Below are 18662 nucleotides of genomic sequence, written 5' to 3' on the forward strand. Positions count from 1 at the left end.
GTCGGGTTCTTGAATACAACAGAGGACAGAGGAACTAAAGCACTTTATTCTTAGTAGCAGCTATTACCATAACGAACACTGAGCGGCCCCTTTTCATTCCCGTTGCTCAAGCTTCTGCTCGTAGACAACATGACTGTAAAACTTGTCAGAACCAATCTTTTCTTCTCAAGTGCAACAGGCAAGGGGGGCATTTCAGTGAGACTCACAAGTGCAGGTAGACGTGAGTCTTGCAGGCCTTCATCTCCTGGCGGACCTGCGAGAGCAACACAAGCGCCCCCTCCCTAGTCCCATCCAGTGCGGTGGAAAATAGCTTCAGGGTAAATGCGTCAAGCCCTTCGAGCATCTGGATAAGGTTGCCCATGCCAATGTCCTTGAGCGAAGGATCCTTTGCCCAAGGCCCGATGGGAATCTTGTAGTGTCGATGCTCGACGTTTTGAAAGCCGAGGTCTCTCACCCATGCATTCAAACTTGATCCAGGAGCTCCGTCTCGTCCAAGATTTGCGCAGGCTTCCATGAATAGGGTGGCTCATCGGTGTGTCTGGGTACTGTTGAGGGACCCATCGTTTGAGTCTAGCATCAGACTCAGTCTTGGAACTCCGCCCAGCCGCCAGGCGTCAGATTCCTAAATAGTCTCATTGTTACTATTCATCTTTCAAGTGCAGATGGTTGAGGGACCGCTCACTTAAAAATTCGGCTGATGTACAGTTGCCAGTCCGCGATAGAGCCAGCCATGTAACGGCTGAAGATGAAGGTGTACTTCTTGTTCCCTACCTAGGGGCTTTCGACGTCGTCGACCTCGAACTTGACGTTTGGAGGTACCCAAGACGGCTGAATGGGACTCAAATCAATTCCGGTTACCTCGGCATTAGGGAAGAAATCTCCCATCTCGGTTGCCCCTACAATGACATTATCAGTCTCGTTCACGAGCATTGGGGTCACATAGAAGCATCCAACTACCGGTCCCGGTGCCTATGTCTAGTATGCGATGCGTCTTAGTTTCGTTGATTGGTGCAAGGAACAGCGTGTTTCCAATGGTCTTGACCATCACGGTATGCGTTAATCCGAGTCTATCGGATTCTCTCTATAAAGAATATTGCAATCAGTGACTTTAACTTTAAGAAGCCGTTATTGTGAAAACTTCACCTCGTCATTTGGAGAATTATAGGCTGTGTATGTCGTTACCAGGTATGTCGCTCACAATGGGGACGATACGGATCAGCTAATGCTACTCACAGCCAGCTCGAAACGCGTGATACGTTCGACCATATTCAGTCGGATAGTCCACCATTGATGAAGACAGAGAGGCAGTATAAGAAGACCTGGTCCAAGTTCCCATTAGTCCTGCTTGGACCGAACCTGTAGCTGACGGTTTCAGGATTAGGACTGAACTCACATGCGATCATCCATGGTCGAGGCATCGTTCTGTTCATAAGAAACGCAACAGTCACGTCAGATTATTATAGAACTTCAAGATACGAACCCTAATCACTATTACTTCGTTGTTAACTTCGATGTCGGCTGATGTTGATGGGGCGTCTGCCGTAGATGCCGCGGTTGGCTGGACGGGTTGTGCCTCGACCTCACTAATTGAGCCGGACATGATGGTACCTGCACGCGCTGCAACTGTTTTCTGACACAACTGAGGGGATTCAAACGAGGTACAGGAGGCCCTCAGATAATGCCATCCCAGGAAGCGGGATTTCTGAGGTTTATCGTATGTTGGCACCAACGTAGCTTGGCGTCGCTTAGTTGTAGCAAATATCTGGATCTTCTGCAGAGCGGACGCAGCACTTACATGGAGACAGCGCATCTCACCAATTGAGGGTAAAAGTCCGGCTGGGTTATTGCTTTTGTCCTCAAGTGAGCCAACATAGCAAGGTCGAGTAGTTCTAATTTGACACGGATATGTTGCTAGGAATTAACAGCCCATCTGAGGCATCCAACGCCTCTAGCTGTCATCTAATAAACATATATGCATCGTCGTAGCTCATATGATACAGGACAGTGCCATTGACGGCTGCGTAGAAATTCTCCTTCATATCCCATTCTGCCACCTCAAGTGTCAATTCTTGATAACATAAAACTGAACCTCCGCAATCATTGAGGTCTCAGAACGTATTCTGGCACCCTTGGAGCCCCTGGTCTCATCGGCGGTTTCGCCATCTCCATCTGCCCCTTTTGATTCGGTTGGTCATCAATATCAGATGTCCACTGGATTATGCCTATCATCGGCTCCGCGTGGTTCAGTATCGGGTCGTTCTTGTTGTTCAACTCGGTCGTAAACTACTTGCCAGACACTTATCCGAATGTTGCAGCTTCAGTCTTTGCGGGCAATGATTTTTTCAGAAGCGTCTTTGGTGCGGGGTCCCCGTTGTTCGCAAACGGAATGTATACCAAATTGGGGGTTGCACGGGCGAATTCGCTTCTGGGATTTTTGTCGCTTCTGTTCATCCCTATCCCTTTCATGCTATACAAGGTAAGTCGCCACAAGTCTGTAAAATGATTTGCCATATCGCTGATTGCAGACACAGGTCGGTCCGAAGCTTTGCAGAGTGTACAGCAGACATGCGCGGAAGAATATCTAGAGTGACCTACACACCATGCCAGTCGTGGTTCCCGTGACAACAACAAAGGATCGCGAGTATTACAAGATCGGGTAACATTTTCACCATTCATAATTCTATTTGTTTAAATGTATGTATGTTCTCTAGTTTGTTGTGGAATCCACTCACATGAAACCCATGTTTAACGTTCACCTAATGGTGTTGTAAAGAAGAGTGCTTCATGGGCCTTTGTGATCATTGAACAATGATCAACCATTGAATAGGGATTAAACATTTGCTTTACTAAAGAGCCATGAAACAGCGGAGTAGCTATATTCTCCCAAAACCATTCTTGCCAGATCACCTCTGTGTCTACTTAGTTCCCTTATGCCATCGCGCACTTAGATACTGTATCTGAAGAGTTTGTCCTGTTTATCTGTCAAGTCACTCTCAGGAGCACCACCTGCATCCAAGACGACCTCATCCTGGCTCTGGATATTCTGGCCATCAGATTGAGCAGCATCTCTCTTCTTGTTGTCCTTTGCACAGAGCCATCTGTACACGACAATCTCGACAAACAGCAAGCACCACGTGACGATAGCTGTGACAACGCCGTTGAAATAGCGCGGCTTCTTGGTCCAAAGCTGAGGTGCGCCGATGCATCCTGCGCAGTACCCAACGAAGAACATTGCGTTGAAGATGGCGCGTTTTGTGTTTCCCTTCACGTTTGATGCCGTAAGGGAGAGAAGGATCGACCATACGGCGGTAATGCACGATGCCTGAGCATACAAGGTCAGTAAGATGTCAGGACACAGTGTCGAGAATGTTTGACTTACGATCCAAGATGCAGCAATCATACCCCACCCGGCATTGGTGGACAGTTTCATAAGAAGTACGTTGCCAATGAGGGGCGGCAGGATGAGGACGAGAGCCACCAGACTTCGTTGCTTGGGGAAGAGCATGCAGCCGCAGACACCTATCCACAGCATCCCAATCTGAACGGCGCCTATAAAACGATATTAGATACGAATCTTAGTCAATGTAATCCGACGACATACCAGATGGAGCAGTGTATAGCATGGTCTGGTACTTGTCGTAGCCAATGCTGTTGATAACAAGAGAAGCGAACTGGAGCATCCACGGTCAGCTGTTATCGCGATTTTGAGATATAGATGAGACGAACCGTAAGGACCGGAGACTGCATGGTGACTAGAACACCGAACCAGAACACAAACCAGGTTCTGATATCAAATACAGCCTCCTTGAGCTGCGTCATAGAAAAGGAGGTCTTGTCGCCACCTTCACGGTCCTTGGCCATGCGCATAGACAGGACTTGTTTCTGGCGCTCGTTCAAGAACCACGCATCCTTGGGGCCATTCGGCATGAAGAGGTAGAAGAGGACTCCGGCGAAAGAGGTAATTGCACCACAGACGAGGAACAACACTCTCCACGGGGCGAGGGCGTGGGTGTTCTTGGCGATGCCGTACATCAGGAGGGAACCGCAGATCTGAGCGACGCCGTTCATGGTGATCCAAAGCCTATCCATTATCAATAACACGGTATGTACGTCGGCTTTGGGAGATCTTACGCTGTTCGGAGGGCATGCTCGTTGCTTCGGTACCAGATACTTGTGATTGTGATGAAGGCGGGAGAGACGGCCCCTTCGGCGAAGCCTAGTAGGAATCGAACGGCAGCAAAGCCGGCGTAGTTGTGCGGGGCCGCGAGACACATGCAGATAATGCCCCAGATGACGCTGCGAAAGGGGTTGTCAGCAGCTGTATAAAGAGATTGCAGAAAGGGATAGACTTACACGGTGACTCCGACAAACTTGGTAAGGTGGAATCTGCTCATCAAGTAGATGAAAGGATATTCCGATACCAGCTGACCTGTGACGCGATGGTTAGAAACTGGATAGCTCGGGAAGCATCGCAGATGTACTTACCAACGTAGAAGATAGATGAACACCACGAGTATTGCGTGCTAGTCAGGTTCAGGTCGGTGATGAGGCCGAACACCTATCATCTTGTGGTTAGCAGCTTGAAGTTGGGGCAACATTTGATGGTTCCAGAACATAGGCAGCTTACACTGGCGTAACTAAGACTTTGCTTGTCCAAGTATTGCAGAAAAAAAACGAAGCACATCTAGACAAGCAAATCAGTCGAGTTGTCCATCAGTCATGGTTGCTAAAATTAGTTACTCACCATTGGCAGGATGGCCAGGTCGATCTTGCGGAGAACTTCCTTTTCCTCTTCAGGGGTATAGCCATCCGCAAGATCAACAATTTGTCCAGTCTTCTCCTCCATTGCTTCTGAAGGGACGTCGCCTCCTTGTTGCTTGGTCATCGCATCGATCTTGGTATCGCCGGACGAGGCCATTGTTGCCAGTGCTCGTTTGGAAAGTCTGAAGTCAAAGTCAAAACAGCCTTCGTCGACTGTCTCTCTAGAAATCCCACCCTCTCGGAGAACGGCAGAAGTGCCGGTTTTAAGATCCACGAGTTCGTCGTCTCCACATGTCGCATGGCATGTCATCTGTCGACCCGGGGTTATGTTTCCATCCCCCGCACTAAGAGATGCATATCAGGACATTCTCCAGAAATCCCTTCGATTGGATGTGACTAGTGAAGATAGCGGTGATACCGGAGGTGGGGCGAGCCATGTTGCCGACGACAAAGGAGGTTCGTGACAGATACCCGACGCGGGTATCGGCAACATGGCTCCGTGCTAACCAGGTTCCCGATGATAGACTGCCACGCTACCGATAAGTCTAGTAATGTCAAATGTAAGTGGTTGATAATTGCAGGATGGCGAAGTGCCGTGAAATGAAGCCAATCGGATAAATAAACATCTGTGGAAAAGAGTGAGCAGATATCCGAGTTGCAGGCACTGGAATTCAGCATTTGTAAACTCTTCGCTCCTTTTTTTGACTTTCCCCTCACCTCCGCCTCCATTCCAAGCTTGGCGTAGACAGCCTAACCTTTCAGAAGTCTTCTGACATTCACCATGGTCACCGAAGCCGACTTGAAGCCCTGGCTCCGTAGCCCCGTCCGACGATACGTCCTCACCAACGCCACCATCGTCGACGTGACAGATGGCAGCCTGCGCCCCAACGCGGCGATTCAGCTCAAAGATGGCTACATAGACACAATCACCGACTCGACAGACTCAGCAATCAAGACCGCTGTGGAACAAGGCTTCGAGGTGATTGACTGCTCCGGCAAGTTCATCTGCCCGGGCCTTATCGACTCGCACGTCCACTTCGTCGCGGTCCCTGGATTCGGCGACCTTTCTAAAGCATTCGGCAACGCCAACGATGTCTCACTTCTTCGCCAACCATACGTCGCCGCACAGATGCTACACCGCGGGTTCACGAGTGTGCGAGACTGCGGCGGTGCGCAGCAGGCACTGAAGGAAGCCATCAACGACGGTGTCTTTCCTGGCCCGAGGCTCTTCATCGCGGGACATGCCCTGTCGCAAGCGGGTGGCCATGGGGACATCCGTGGTGTTCACGATCACTCCGAGTGCTGCGGCGGGTCAACAAACGGGCTCGGAAGGCTATGCAACGGCGTACCGGAGTGCATGACCGCCGTCCGAGAAGAGATCCGCGGCGGAGCCGACTTTATCAAGATCATGGGCTCCGGCGGTGTTTCGACACCAACCGACAGAATCGACCACCTCCAATTCACCGGCGCTGAGATCCGAGCCATGGTCGAATGTGCCTCGAACGCGGGCACCTACGTCACAGCCCACGCATACACAACGAAAGCTATCCGGCATTGTATCGATAACGGTGTGCGGGGGATTGAGCACGGCAACTTTGTCGATGCTCCTACGGCGAAGCTCATGGCGGAGAAGGGCGTCTATCTTACTCCCACCCTCATCACATACGCTCAGATGGCGTCGCCGAAGTGGAAGGGCTATTTGCCGCCCGAATCCATGTCGAAGAACGAGGAGGTGCTCAATGCCGGGTTGGTGGCGCTCAAGACTGCGTACGACGCCGGTGTGACCATTTGCTTCGGTACAGACCTTCTTGGGCCGCTCGGAGCAGCGCAGTCGTTTGAGTTCTCGTTGAGAAGCAGAGCTGTCCCATCGCTAGCTGTGCTGCAGAGTGCGACGCTCAATGCCGCAAAGATGGCCGGCAGAAAAGATTCGCTAGGTCAGATTAAGGAGGGCTTCGAGGCAGATCTTCTCATCACAGACGCCAACCCTGTCGAGAATGTATCCATATTTGATGACCCCGAGGCTCACGTGTTTGGTGTCTTGAAAGAAGGCAGGATATACAAGAGCAGATGGAGCGGTCTGGTCGAGGATGCCGCAGTACCCGTCAGAATCAAGCCGGCGTTGTGAGATCTGTTTGAAACTTGGAATATTTGGAGATACTTAGCAGAAGAGGAGCAGCTTATAGAACCGCAGAAATCAAGGAAACTGCGTAATGAGATGGGGAAAAAAAAAGGCAATAGAAACCATGACGTACAATCAGCTGAGCATAGCAGAGTCAGCGACGCGTCGAGGTAACCTCGTAAAGTCCATGGAACTTGTGCCCTAACGCGTGACCGGCAGGCTTCATTCGCGAGAAAGGCCAGTGACAGGAAAAGTCGGAATCCCTCTCCAATACCGACGGGATGGGACGGGGTTGGAAACACAATGGTACTCTCCTAAATGAGGTGAGGCGAGGTGAACATTTTCTTCCTTTCACATCGCCGAACAGCTTCACCTCGACGCGTGATCCCTGCCGCCACAGTGGGGTCTGTTCTTATCGGCAAAGCGTCCGAAATGCGGAGAGACCCCAAGAACAACCATCTGGCTTCAGACATCTTTCTTTCTTCCACACCAACTTCCTCCCAGCACTGAACGCTCATCCCAGAGTTATCCGAGTCTCGAAGACCAAATAGACTCTCATCCATCATGACGATCCCATGTTCGTCATATGAAAGCGACACTTCCGCCAATGGAGTCTCCCGCAGAGCGCCGCCGCCGCCGCCGTAGAGTCCCGGATGCAATTCGAAAGCGGGCACCCCGGGCGTGTGATCGATGTAAGGCACGCAAGAACAAATGTATCGAGACTCCTTCTGGTGTATGTGTGCGATGTACTGAGGGATCTCATCCATGCCGCTTCGAACGGGAGCGTAGCCCAGCTGGTGAAGAACATGAGGCCTCGACTTCGACAATAACTTCGATAACCGCGGGCACAAGATCTATCGGCATTCCAGAGCGAGAGTCGAATCGGACAAACAACGATGTCTCTTTTACTCTCAGTACACCTTTGGGTCAAAGCATGAACGACGAGTTCTCTCCCGCAGATAGCGCGCCTTCAGAAGCCTTCATGTGGCCGCGCTTCCTATCCCGTCTACGGGATGCCTTTTGTCTTGACTCACAGCCACCATCGGGAGATCAGGATCTAGCAAGCCTGCAGCCTCGAATATCGGATACACCTCCAGCTGATCCTGCCGAGCGTAGGCGCATCAAGAGAGCAGTGAAGAGCTTTCCCCCACGCGGTGTCGCCGACTTTCTGGTGTCGGTTTGCATCGCTTACGGGACCGATATTTTCTTCTACCTTGACCAGAGCCACTTCATGGCAGAACTCGATCAACTGTATAATGACGAACAGTCGACTTTGAGAGAAGATGCCGGTTTTGTTTGTCTTGTCTTGGCAGTCTTCGCGCTAGGGAGTCAGTGGACAGCGCTGGCAAGACCGGAAGACCTGAGCAGTGCAGCCTCGACGGAAGATCGGAGCGTTGATCCTGGCCGGATATTCTACAATCAGGCTCGCATTTTGATCTCTGATTTACTAGACCGGCCTTGCATCAAGTCAGTTCAAGCGACTTTCATTCTGGGCGTTTACCTAATGCCGGCCAGCGCCATCAGTGCCTCCTATGTGTACATGGGATTAGCACTGCGAAAGGCTCTGGCTATTGGGCTCCACCAAGAACCTGACGACCCTTCTTTGACCGAGGACGAGAAGGAAACCAGACGGAGGCTCTGGTGGTCGATTTACTCCCTTGAAAGGTATGTCTCCTTCTGCTGCACCATGCCTCGAGACTTGCGCTAACAGCGATAGAACGGTCACCATCAAGCTCAATCGACCGCGATCCGTAGACCAGGAGATCATCACAGCGGGTCTGCCGAAACCAACTTCACGGGACGCGTCTCAGAAGTTTGACAACTTACAGCATCAAATAGCAAATGCAGCGTTCGTCAGAATCATTGACAAGCTTTCAGAGCCTGGGTCAGTTGACTTGAGTAGTCCTAAACCATGCCCGAAGGCTAATGTGCTCAGCAGAGGATGGTCGAATACCAATCATTCGCACACAGGAGCTTTAAGACGTCCCACAGATGCTCAAATATCTCTAAAGGCATGGAAAAAGGGGCTCCCGTCATCACTCAAGCTGCAAAATGTCGATCCAAAGTCATCCAGCTATCGCGCCGTTTTCCACCTGCACCTCAACTACTACTTCGCCTGGATCGACATGGGCAAGGTCTCCGTGGTGACTGTTGTCCGCGCTCGTCTGCAAACGATTTTCCACGCAAGCGCCGGTCAATCCGATGTGCCTAGAGACGTAGAGCAGTCCTCAGAAGCATGCATCAAAGCAGCCAAGAAGATGCTGGAACTTTTCGAGGGCCTTTGTCGCGGGGGCAATATGGCGCGGTTCTCCTTCACAGACTTTCAAGGATGCAGCATTGCCACGATTATCGTCCTCCTTGCCGGAATCCTGGACCGTGATTCTGGGTACGAGGGGCGGGTGGCTTTTGGACTTGACTGTCTCCGCAAGATGTCCAGCTTCGGGAACACGACAGCAAAGATGGGAGTCCGCTTCGTTGAGGCCCTACAGTCCATCACGAATGAAGCTAGGTCCAAGCTGGTGATGGCTCGGAGAAGAGAGATGAGTCAGGCTCAAGAAGCCTTATCAGGACAGGCAGAGGGCTACGGACGATGGGCAGAATGGCTGGCGACTGCTGAGGTGGTTGGCAGCCCTTCGAGCGACGAGTCCGATCTCGAGGGGGAGCAGTCGGGGCAGCCGCCGGCTCCTGCTCATGGCCCATTGATATCACCAGACATCATGCTCTCGTCTCCATGGGAAGAAGCAGCAGCTCTCCAGTTACAAGAGATGTCAGCCTCGAGTTTCGGCATGCCAGCGCCGGAAGGGGTGGCAGCTGATGAAACCACGTTGATGCCCTTGCCCACGGGAGAAGAAGCCTGGCTGCCATCTTTTGCATGGAATGATGACCAGATGTACTTGATGGGTTTGACTGGTATGGATGGACTAGACTTCATGGGAGGGATTTCATAGTGCTGTCGGTTTGCCCTTTGGACATAAACGGAGCAAGGATACATACAATCTGAAATGGCAACTGATCATGTCCACTTGCTAGGGCCAGCTCCTTGTCATCTGAGTTCACCCTCGTTCCCCTCGACTGCTTTGGATTTGGTCACTTTTCCATTGCCTCCAATACCTGCTCTTGGCACTCGTCTGGATGCTTCGAAGTGTCGACGACAACCACGTTGCCGTCGGGTCTGTACGGGTTCTCAATCCATCTTCGAAACAAGGCCTCCTGTTCGTCTCGTCCTTGGCACGCATTGCTGTCAACCGGAGGACTATATATCCCCGTACGCTGACTTCTCATCGCTACCCTCTTCTGCAATCTCTCATCTAGCACATCAATGTCGACTTGAGGTCTGCACTCGATGTACCAGTACTCAAAATCTACTTTTTCCGCCAGGGCTCTCCCACTCGTGATTACTTCTTCGTAGTTGCAGGTGCAGTCTACAATGAGATTGCGGCCCTGTATGAGCATGCTGCCGGCGAGCGCCCAGAGCGTTGAGTAAGCTAGCTTTGCGGCCTGCTCAAATAGTACCCCATTATCGAGGAGAGAGGACTTGATAACGTCAAGATCGAGGATGACGGCATCAAGAGGCTGGGCTAGGAGATTTGCTGTGGTGCTTTTGCCCGCGCCCGGCGCTCCTGACATCTGGAGGAAAAGCCGCCGTGGCGGACTAGAATCTTGAGAAGGCATTACGATAGCTGAGACGCTGAGTTGACCGTGTCTGTTACCAAGCGGGCTGCTGACCAGGTTTCCTCTGGCGCTGTGGCTGCAGAGTGTCTGCACAGACTCGAAGTCTTCGGGTGAAGCAAAGAAAGAGGCAATCAAGCTTAGAAGTACTTCGTGCTTTGAATATATTTATCGTGTCCCTTTGGCGTTTAAAGCCAACACTGAATCACTGACGAACATTCCTCCCAAAACCTGATCTCATATACTTTGTGCGTGCACTGCCACAGTGACGTGTCTCGATCTGCAGCATTCACTTAGCTCCCAGCCACAACGAACCGACGCCGCAATGTGAATGCAGCCTGAACCATTGGTACTTGCTTCGAACATCGACGCCTAGACTCCTAAAGCCCATCACCGAGCTCTCTCTAGTTGATTGCTGTTTCCTTGCCCGACCACTTGCTTCTCTGTCATCTCATGGACTAGGGCTTCTCCTAGTAAGCTCGTGTCCCTCCGGATCCTGTCCCAGTGGAATCCTTCCCCTCCTCCTAGACAGCCCATGCTTCATGGTTGCAAAAAACCCGGGCATGTCCGACCCTTCACCATTCATTATCATAGCCGGATGTACCACGTTGAAGACCGCAATGGCGAGAAGCATCGGCAAAGCTTCCAAGACGTAGAAGTAAGCCTCGTGTGTAATCAAGACATTGTCAATCCCATGGCCCGAAGAAAACTCAATCAGGCGGTAGATGATCCGTACTGAGATCATGCCGAGGGAAAAGTAAAGCGCCCAAAGCAGAGGTTTCCAGGAGCGGGATTGCTTCCCGGAAAGCTTGTCTAGGCTTTGCATCTCGACCTGGAACTTCAATGCCAGGGCGACGAAGATGAGGATGAAGAACTCTTGGAGTCCGATACCGCCCATGTAGATATGAATCGCCTTCATCTGTTCCGCGGGTGGCGCTGTTGGGCCGGCCATGCTGCCTCCAGTGAGTTGAACAGCAAATGATATGATGTCAAGTGCGACAAAGATCGCGGCGAATGTTGCGGCGGGAATGCGGAGGAGAGAGCGCGAGGGGTGAAAGAAGTAAATCATGCGGCCCAAGGTCATGTATGCAAAGGCGTTTACCCCTGAGAAAGCGTTAGACTTCTTTCAGTGGAAATGCAGCTCAGATCTTTGTACTTACAGATAGGCGCAAGCAAGATGAAAATCTGAAAAACGAGGTAGATGCCGTTACTCTGCTGATTCTTGCTGCTTGCAGCTCGGAAGATGAAGGCCAGAGTTTCCCAAATGCTCGCCATTATAATAACCCAACACCATCTCTAGATGCTAGTCAGATACTGAGCAACTCACGTCGACTTACTAGCAATGCTAAAACGTACGAACCTTCTTGTGCTTGGCGGCCTGCCAGATGTGGACGGCGGTCAAAATGCCGAAGAGAGCCGCAAACACCGCCGCAGCCGCGAAGCTAGGGTAGTAGTTCCAGATGGCACCGCATTCGCCGGGTGGGATGTAGCCATTGGCATCGGGCTCGATCGTCTGGACACACGTTGGGATGGCGATATCGATGGTCTTTGCTGGGACTGTGACGTAGCTATTCGTAACGCCGAGAATGGTGATGTACTTTGTCGCGATGAAGTCTCCCGTCGGAATAGATGATGTTGATGAAGAAGTTACAGTAGAGTCTTGACGATTTGCCAAAGAATTTGGCAAAGTGGGCGTGGGTGAAGGTCCTGATGGCAAAGCCAGGGCGGTCGCAGCCGCGGCCAACGTGATCCAAGACAAGTGCATCGTGATGAGTGTCGAAAGATGTGGAATGACGAGGAGAATTGAGCTTGATGATGTTGAATTTTCTTCATCTTCACAACGAAGTCTGCCATTCTCGCCTTTATAAGTGAGATTCTTAGGCCTTCATCGCTGGTGTAAGTGAATGTCGATAATCGCGGTGCCTGGCGATGCACAGCCCCCCACGTTCGCAGCTGTTATGTAAAGAAGCGAGCCGACCAATCGTAGACTCTCAAGGGGCGCAGCTTGTCGATGATAGCAATGTAGAGTGTGAACCCCTGCAATGTCAGCACGGTAGCTTGAGACCTGGCCGCGTGTGAGGCGTAGCCTTCCTTCGAGAGGTTTAGCGTCATCGAGAGAGAGACGTGCGGAGGGAAGCAGGCCCTGGGCAAAAAATAGCAACTAGATAATCATGGCTTGCGCTTCAATTGTACTCGAAACCACTCCTCCTGGACAGTGATAGGCCCTCCGTGCTCCCTCATCAAGAGAGCGACCTTCTTCCACATGGCGATACCGCCATTCTTCTCGTGGACGAAGCGTACCTCATCTTGCATAGCCGAATCTTTAATTCGCCGTCCTTCCGGTGGTAACGTCCCGTCATCGACGACATTGGCAATATGCTCATCGTGTCCGAGGTCCAGCTCGTGCTCAAACTCGACAATCTTGCGTCCGAACGCCAGAACAGTGTTGAAGTCCCAGAGGTTCTCCCTCTCGTGCGCAATCGTCTTCATGAGACTCAAGGCGGCGATTCGCAGTGACAAGGACCGGCACTTGATAAAGACGAATCCTAGCAGTGGGCTGAAACCCATCTCAAAGGTGAACTTGGCCCGTCCGATCCTCTGCCACATTTCTCGGAAGATACTTTCGACTTCGCGACCAAGCTCGATGATCCGTTGGAACTTGTCCAGATGTAGATCGTATACCAATTCGCCGCGAGAAAAGCACGTGCTGAGCCAAATCTTGCCTACGTGCCACTTCATCTCAAGCAGGCGTTCAACGAGCTCTTCTCGCATGGCGGCGCGCTGGCAATTATTCGGGGACTTTTGCACCATGTACGCTTGAAATGCCGCAGCCCAGTCATCTAGCAACTCGTCCATCTCATCTCTTTCCTGCATTGTTAACATATCCGGCTTGGGATGCGTCTCATCACCAAGGCGATATTCGTCAGCGGCCCGTACAAAGCGAATCGCGCGCACAAGTAACGGGTCCAGCGCTGCTTGAACCTGCTTTAAATTGTAGAACGGGGGGACTGGAACTGGATACGAGTCTGGTATGGCCGGAAACGTTTCCGGTCGGGCACCGAAGAAGAAAGGGAACACTCCAAGGCGACAGAAAGCCGGCGTGAGGTGCTCTCGAACGAATCGCGACGTAGACCTGGAACCATTGAGGATGTTTATGCCGTGCCTGCAATGGTCGATGGCACCCTTGCATTCGCCACGGAGCATATCGATACAAACGAAGAGGATGCACACAAACAGGACCGTCTCCTGGTTGTTTGTTGTTCGGAGGTGTTTGATCGCCTCGTTGTAATGCGCAACCGCGAAGGAATTCTTCTCCGAATGCCGGTCTAGGGGATCCTCCTTGAACTTCTCGTACAGCGAACTGATGGCCAATGCGGCATGTTTCGCAGCAAGCTCCTGGTGAGAGACCTGAGAGACAAGATGGGTCCAGAAGTAACTATCCAAGGGCCCGGACAAGACGGGGGCGACGACTTTGCGGAAGAAACTCAAGGCCCGGAGTTCTGCGTCCGACGCGGCCTGGGTCGGAGGTGGATGGATGCGGAGCAGCTGAGCCCAGGAATATGTCCCCGTTGGCGGTGTCACATAGCCATCGCATCTCCGGCCCGTGCTGACGCACCTGTTGCATGCCGGGCGTGCTTCATCACATTTAACTCTTCGGATTCTACGTTGGTTAGCTCTGACGTACGTGTATGAATGATGCCGTAGAGCTTGCGGCTGTTGGACTCACTTGCAGGTTACACAGCCCGTCTTAACCTTTGCTACCCCGAGTCGAGCCATTTGCGCGCCACAAGAACAAGCAAGCAATCAAGCGAGATGTTAGGGCTGTGTGGTTGTTGTGTGATGGAGGTGGAGATGCGCCCTGAGAGACGCGTTTCTCACCTATCTCGTAAAGATGCGAGGTGGCCTATGAAGAGACAGGGAGTCGATAGTAAGGTATGTTTGTTGTCAGGGAACGAGCCTCCTCAAGTAATGCAAGCTTGCGTATGACTAGTCCCCGCGCCCTCGTGTCGACTAGGTAGGTGGACGGACTAGGTGATGTGCCATGGAACTGAATCCCGAGCCACATAGCGTGACGTTGTCGTTCGACGGTGTTCGTTTCAGAAGCGGACAAGAGAGCCTGAGACCAGAAACGCAGCATAATACACAGTTTCCTGGCGTGTCTTTGTGTCCAGGTTGACCACCCTCCCTTGCACACAGCTCGTGTCACCATCAGCCACCTACTCCCATCCACGCAACTATACCAAAAGAAGATCGGCCGGCCGCTTTTGAAAATAAGCCCCGAATCCCTCAAGTAAGAGTCCACTCTCTGCGGGGCAAATGCGACCGGGCCAATCGGGCGCCGTGGACTCTAAATAAGGTCTGCTTATCTAAGTTGTTCTCTCTCGCTTCTTCCTTCGCTTCAGTGTCATCTCAACTTCAACAATGACATGACAAGACACCTTCATCTTTGTCTCATTACATGATTCCGTCATTACAGAGTCCAGACGCATTACCGCGTTACCGAGCAAGAGGAACCTTCCAATAGTGGCATTCAACCTATTGATGCCGAGCCTACTCGAAGTCAAGCGCGTCTACAGTCCAACGAATCACCTCTCGATGAACACGAAACTGTGCTGATAAGTAATGTCGGTGCTCATCCTCAGCACCGCTTCTAGGTCGAACTAAAAGAACGGGAAAACGGCCCGCAAGAATGCGGGAAGCTTCGTGGGCATCCGAGATCGGGCCCGGGAGGCATTTGGCATACCGGCCGATCTTGAAGACGCCGGCGATGGAGCAGCGGCACGACAAGTGAACACGCTGCCGTCGGATCTGATCGAGCATAGATATTGTGAATCATCAAGTCATATTCTCGAGCTGGCTTCTGGTAGATGACGGCCTCACGAAGCCGTGTCCGACACTCCCAGCTCTTCCCAAAGCGCTCAGCAAGATAGCAACGAACCAGACCTCCAGCTTCTACGTCCTCGTCGCATCTCCGACTTATCCGGCCAATGCTACATATGGCTCTCCGTCCGATGTCGTCCTTCCGACCCTCGCTAACTTTCGAAGCCCCGCTGGAGCCGGGCGAACATTGAGTCCTCGACCTGGCCGAGACTTTCCCCGCGTGCGCATTCACCACGGCGGACAAGGCGGGATTACGACGACACCGATGCCCGACCTCCCCGAACTGTTGCCCCCGCACGTCACTTCTGTCAAGTTGTCAACACACCTCGAAACACTCAGTCAGACCTCTGTCGCAGCTTGACGTGAACCGGCATCCCGTCAGAAATCTGCGGTGTGCCCTTTTCAGTCTGGTAGCACCGGTCTCCCTCCACAAGCATTTTGGGGTTTGTGGTATTCCCGCTGCGCAAAGAGTCAGCATTTAGGTCCCCATGATTGAACGAGTTCTTGAGGTATGCGGTTTTGGGAACTTACTTGAGGGCATCCCACTCATCCCAGGCGCAGTCAATCTCAAAGTTGCGCGCGAGGGAGACCAGGACCAACTTCATTTCAACTACGGCTAGCTCTTGGCCAATACAGGCACGGCTTCCGAGTCCAAAGGTCCTCCATCCGTGCTTCTTTGGGTGCAATGGATCTTCCGGGTCTGTCGTCATCCATCGCTCTGGCACGACCTCGTTGCCTCTCGGCCACAATTCCTCGTTGCGAGACTGCGAACGTAACCCGTCCCATATGAGGAATCCGCCGGTGGGATATTGCTCTCCTGTGATGCTGTCGGTGATGCGATAATGCGATTGTCCGTCTCGAATGACAGGAGGACCGGGAAACAAGCGCAGTGCTTCCTTGATAACTCCGCCTGTGTAGAGGAGGGAGTTGAGCAAGTGCGGCGACTCTCTGATCTTGGCGGTTGCATCTGCGGGGTCTTTGCCCAAGACTTCGTCGTGTTCAGCCCGTAGCTTTTGGCCAACTTCGGGATTCTTGGCGATGCAGTGTATCGCCCAGCAAAGAGCCGTGGCCGTCGTATCGTAACCGGCAAACATGAAGATCTTGAGCTGGGAGACGACTGTCTCTAAAAATAACCGGTCCACATTGACCACACCAGACATGGGCTTCAGCGCCAAGTCGATGATGGTCTTCAGCCCCTCCTTCTTCTTTGTTCCTTTGAGGGATCGCTCGATCGATGGTAGTAGTTCGCTGTACATTGTCTCCCTGTTCTCTTTGATAGCAGCCAGCCGCCACGGGCTGTACCACTTCCACATGGTGACAATATTAAGATGGAGAATCACCCTAGAAATCTGGTCCATGAGAGCACTTCTGAATCTGCTAGGTCCGTTTGTCTGCTCATGAAGCTCGATATCAAGCACCGCTCGGCCGATGACATCCATGGTCAAGTTGGTCGTGGTCTCCACGAGCGGAAACACATCACCCCAAGAGCCGTCGACGCCAGCTTTTTCCCGCATAATATCGGCGAACACCTCGACATCCTCCAACATTCCGGGAACAAGGCCGAGAACGTTTTTGTTACTGAAACTGGGGTTGAACCTCGCGCGCCACGTCTTCCACGGCTCGCCTACCAAACATGCGAGGTCCATTGCTTCCGTGATCGGGGCCAATGCCTTCTTGGTCCAGTCACTACGCGGCACGCTGGCGTCGAACATGTAGTGGCCTGCTGCTTCCGGGTGCACAGTGAAAACTAGCGGAGGACCCATAGGCCACATGTCGGCATAGATTGCTGAGGGACACGACGTCCGGCCGGGGAAGAGCGTTTCCCAGTTGTCGACGATGGCTTGAGCATAGTAGTTGAAGTGTACCTCTTTGGGTAAGTGCGAGGTGAGCTTCATGAGTAGGCGCAAGTGGCCAAATAGAAGCGAGTGAGGCATCATTGGCTATGTCGTGTTAGAAGCCTGGCTTCCCAAGTGTGCTTGAAAACTCACGACTCCTTGTCTCTGAAGCTTGCGAAACGTCATTCGCTCTTGGACCATTCGAGCCAAAACGTAGCCGATGCCAAGTGCTGCGGCCAGACCCAAAAGGCGGAACATCATTGCCATGGGGCTCTCGACCCCCGAAGCTGCGAAAAAGCCCATTTGAGCGGTCTCCTCTCTGATGTTCCGGCAGAATCTGCGGGTTCTCTCTCAAGTCACCTTCGTAGCTCTCTCTAGCGACAAGAGTGCCGAACCACCGTCTCTCTTATACATAAGTATAACGGGAGGACCCGTCAAGGATTGACATATGCCGCGGTCGTAAAATGACAAAAGGCAAGGCCATCATTGGTTCCACGATCAAATACCCCTCTCAGACCAACGGTGGTATCGCAGGCCGAGGAACAAGACTGATGTAGAGTCGGCCGCCTTCTTCATATGTGCATGCCCCCGCGGGACTCTGCATCGGGATTCTCCATTCTTCAGGCTTGGCTTTGCAGAAACGGGTCGAGAAAGCCGTTCGTTGCGGGTGCTTTGTGGGAACTTTGGGCGGGGATCTGGCGGCTTCTGGATCTGTGAGCAAGGGTTGTGCAGGGCTTCCGAGGGTAACCTGACTTATCGTAACTGCGCCGTTGGTCGGTTGGTTGAGTTTGGTTCTTTGGTATGCGTAGTGTAACGGTGTAACGATCGACAGCGGATAAGTGATATGTGCTCGCATATCCGTATTGGTGTTGGTGTCGCACATCATTTGATCATCGCGAGGTGGCTCTGAGTACCTCAACTTCGAGTGGTGTCATTGGAAAACTTTCTTGGTACCACAGCAGCCTTGACGTGACAAGTATCTTGACGTGATTGCAATTACTCGACGTACAACGAAACTCGTTGTTTCTTTCACTTGCCGCATTAACTACATCGTCGCTTGTTCCCAGGTGAACACATCTTACCTACTTCATCAACGAGGCCTTAATTGATACAAACTTTCATGTTATGAGAGACCCTGTATATTTTTCTCGGCCCATATTTCGTTGCACTGTCATTCAGCTCAGCCCATTCTGTGGCTGGAAATGTCGCCAGGCGTCTTCATACTATTTCGGGGTGAGTCATGCGGCAAACACAACTAACCCGATGAGACTCAACACATAATTAGAGCGCGATCTGAGCAGCGCCACCAATACACCTTTAAGAAGGAGGCAAAGACCCTTCTCTAAATCGAGATACTTACTAAAGAATAGTTATGGTTCAAGAGACCAAAGACCAAA

General features: G+C 52.1%; 8 protein-coding genes across 8 annotated transcripts; 3 read left to right on the forward strand and 5 right to left on the reverse strand.

Moving 5' to 3' along the window:
• Positions 1–93: 93 nt before the first annotated feature.
• On the reverse strand, positions 94–514 carry CLUP02_06905 (methyltransferase domain-containing protein; the record flags this gene model as incomplete). The annotated part of the gene is made up of 2 exons (XM_049285902.1): positions 94–133; positions 207–514. 2 exons carry the CDS (start codon positions 512–514, stop codon positions 94–96), a joined length of 348 nt encoding a protein of 115 aa, XP_049143045.1.
• A 257-nt stretch (positions 515–771) lies between these two features.
• Positions 772–1600, reverse strand: CLUP02_06906 (methyltransferase domain-containing protein; the record flags this gene model as incomplete). Its single annotated transcript, XM_049285903.1, has 5 exons — positions 772–969; positions 1144–1166; positions 1234–1319; positions 1394–1422; positions 1481–1600. 5 exons carry the CDS (start codon positions 1598–1600, stop codon positions 772–774), a joined length of 456 nt encoding a protein of 151 aa, XP_049143046.1.
• A 706-nt stretch (positions 1601–2306) lies between these two features.
• On the forward strand, positions 2307–2480 carry CLUP02_06907 (uncharacterized protein; the record flags this gene model as incomplete). Its single annotated transcript, XM_049285904.1, has 1 exon — positions 2307–2480. One exon carries the CDS (start codon positions 2307–2309, stop codon positions 2478–2480), a length of 174 nt encoding a protein of 57 aa, XP_049143047.1.
• A 464-nt stretch (positions 2481–2944) lies between these two features.
• Positions 2945–5490, reverse strand: CLUP02_06908 (major facilitator superfamily transporter; the record flags this gene model as incomplete). The annotated part of the gene is made up of 11 exons (XM_049285905.1): positions 2945–3322; positions 3380–3549; positions 3602–3671; positions 3727–4081; positions 4132–4296; positions 4354–4429; positions 4486–4558; positions 4628–4684; positions 4745–5071; positions 5127–5294; positions 5479–5490. 11 exons carry the CDS (start codon positions 5488–5490, stop codon positions 2945–2947), a joined length of 1851 nt encoding a protein of 616 aa, XP_049143048.1.
• Positions 5491–5542: 52 nt separating this feature from the next.
• Positions 5543–6886, forward strand: CLUP02_06909 (amidohydrolase; the record flags this gene model as incomplete). Its single annotated transcript, XM_049285906.1, has 1 exon — positions 5543–6886. One exon carries the CDS (start codon positions 5543–5545, stop codon positions 6884–6886), a length of 1344 nt encoding a protein of 447 aa, XP_049143049.1.
• A 580-nt stretch (positions 6887–7466) lies between these two features.
• Positions 7467–9828, forward strand: CLUP02_06910 (thiamine repressible genes regulatory protein thi1; the record flags this gene model as incomplete). The annotated part of the gene is made up of 2 exons (XM_049285907.1): positions 7467–8545; positions 8598–9828. 2 exons carry the CDS (start codon positions 7467–7469, stop codon positions 9826–9828), a joined length of 2310 nt encoding a protein of 769 aa, XP_049143050.1.
• Positions 9829–9906: 78 nt separating this feature from the next.
• On the reverse strand, positions 9907–10915 carry CLUP02_06911 (ABC transporter; the record flags this gene model as incomplete). The annotated part of the gene is made up of 5 exons (XM_049285908.1): positions 9907–9919; positions 9972–10104; positions 10156–10628; positions 10763–10806; positions 10865–10915. 5 exons carry the CDS (start codon positions 10913–10915, stop codon positions 9907–9909), a joined length of 714 nt encoding a protein of 237 aa, XP_049143051.1.
• Positions 10916–11000: 85 nt separating this feature from the next.
• Positions 11001–18148, reverse strand: CLUP02_06912 (C6 zinc finger protein; the record flags this gene model as incomplete). The annotated part of the gene is made up of 15 exons (XM_049285909.1): positions 11001–11653; positions 11710–11845; positions 11910–12432; positions 12528–12640; positions 12743–14165; positions 14231–14263; positions 14312–14371; positions 14429–14453; positions 14504–14735; positions 14989–15120; positions 15294–15732; positions 15776–15889; positions 15962–17370; positions 17419–17602; positions 17787–18148. 15 exons carry the CDS (start codon positions 18146–18148, stop codon positions 11001–11003), a joined length of 5838 nt encoding a protein of 1945 aa, XP_049143052.1.
• Positions 18149–18662: the final 514 nt, after the last annotated feature.

The sequence above is a fragment of the Colletotrichum lupini genome, chromosome 3, assembly GCF_023278565.1.
Source record: "Colletotrichum lupini chromosome 3, complete sequence".
In the NCBI taxonomy this organism is placed as follows: Eukaryota; Fungi; Ascomycota; class Sordariomycetes; order Glomerellales; family Glomerellaceae; genus Colletotrichum; species Colletotrichum lupini.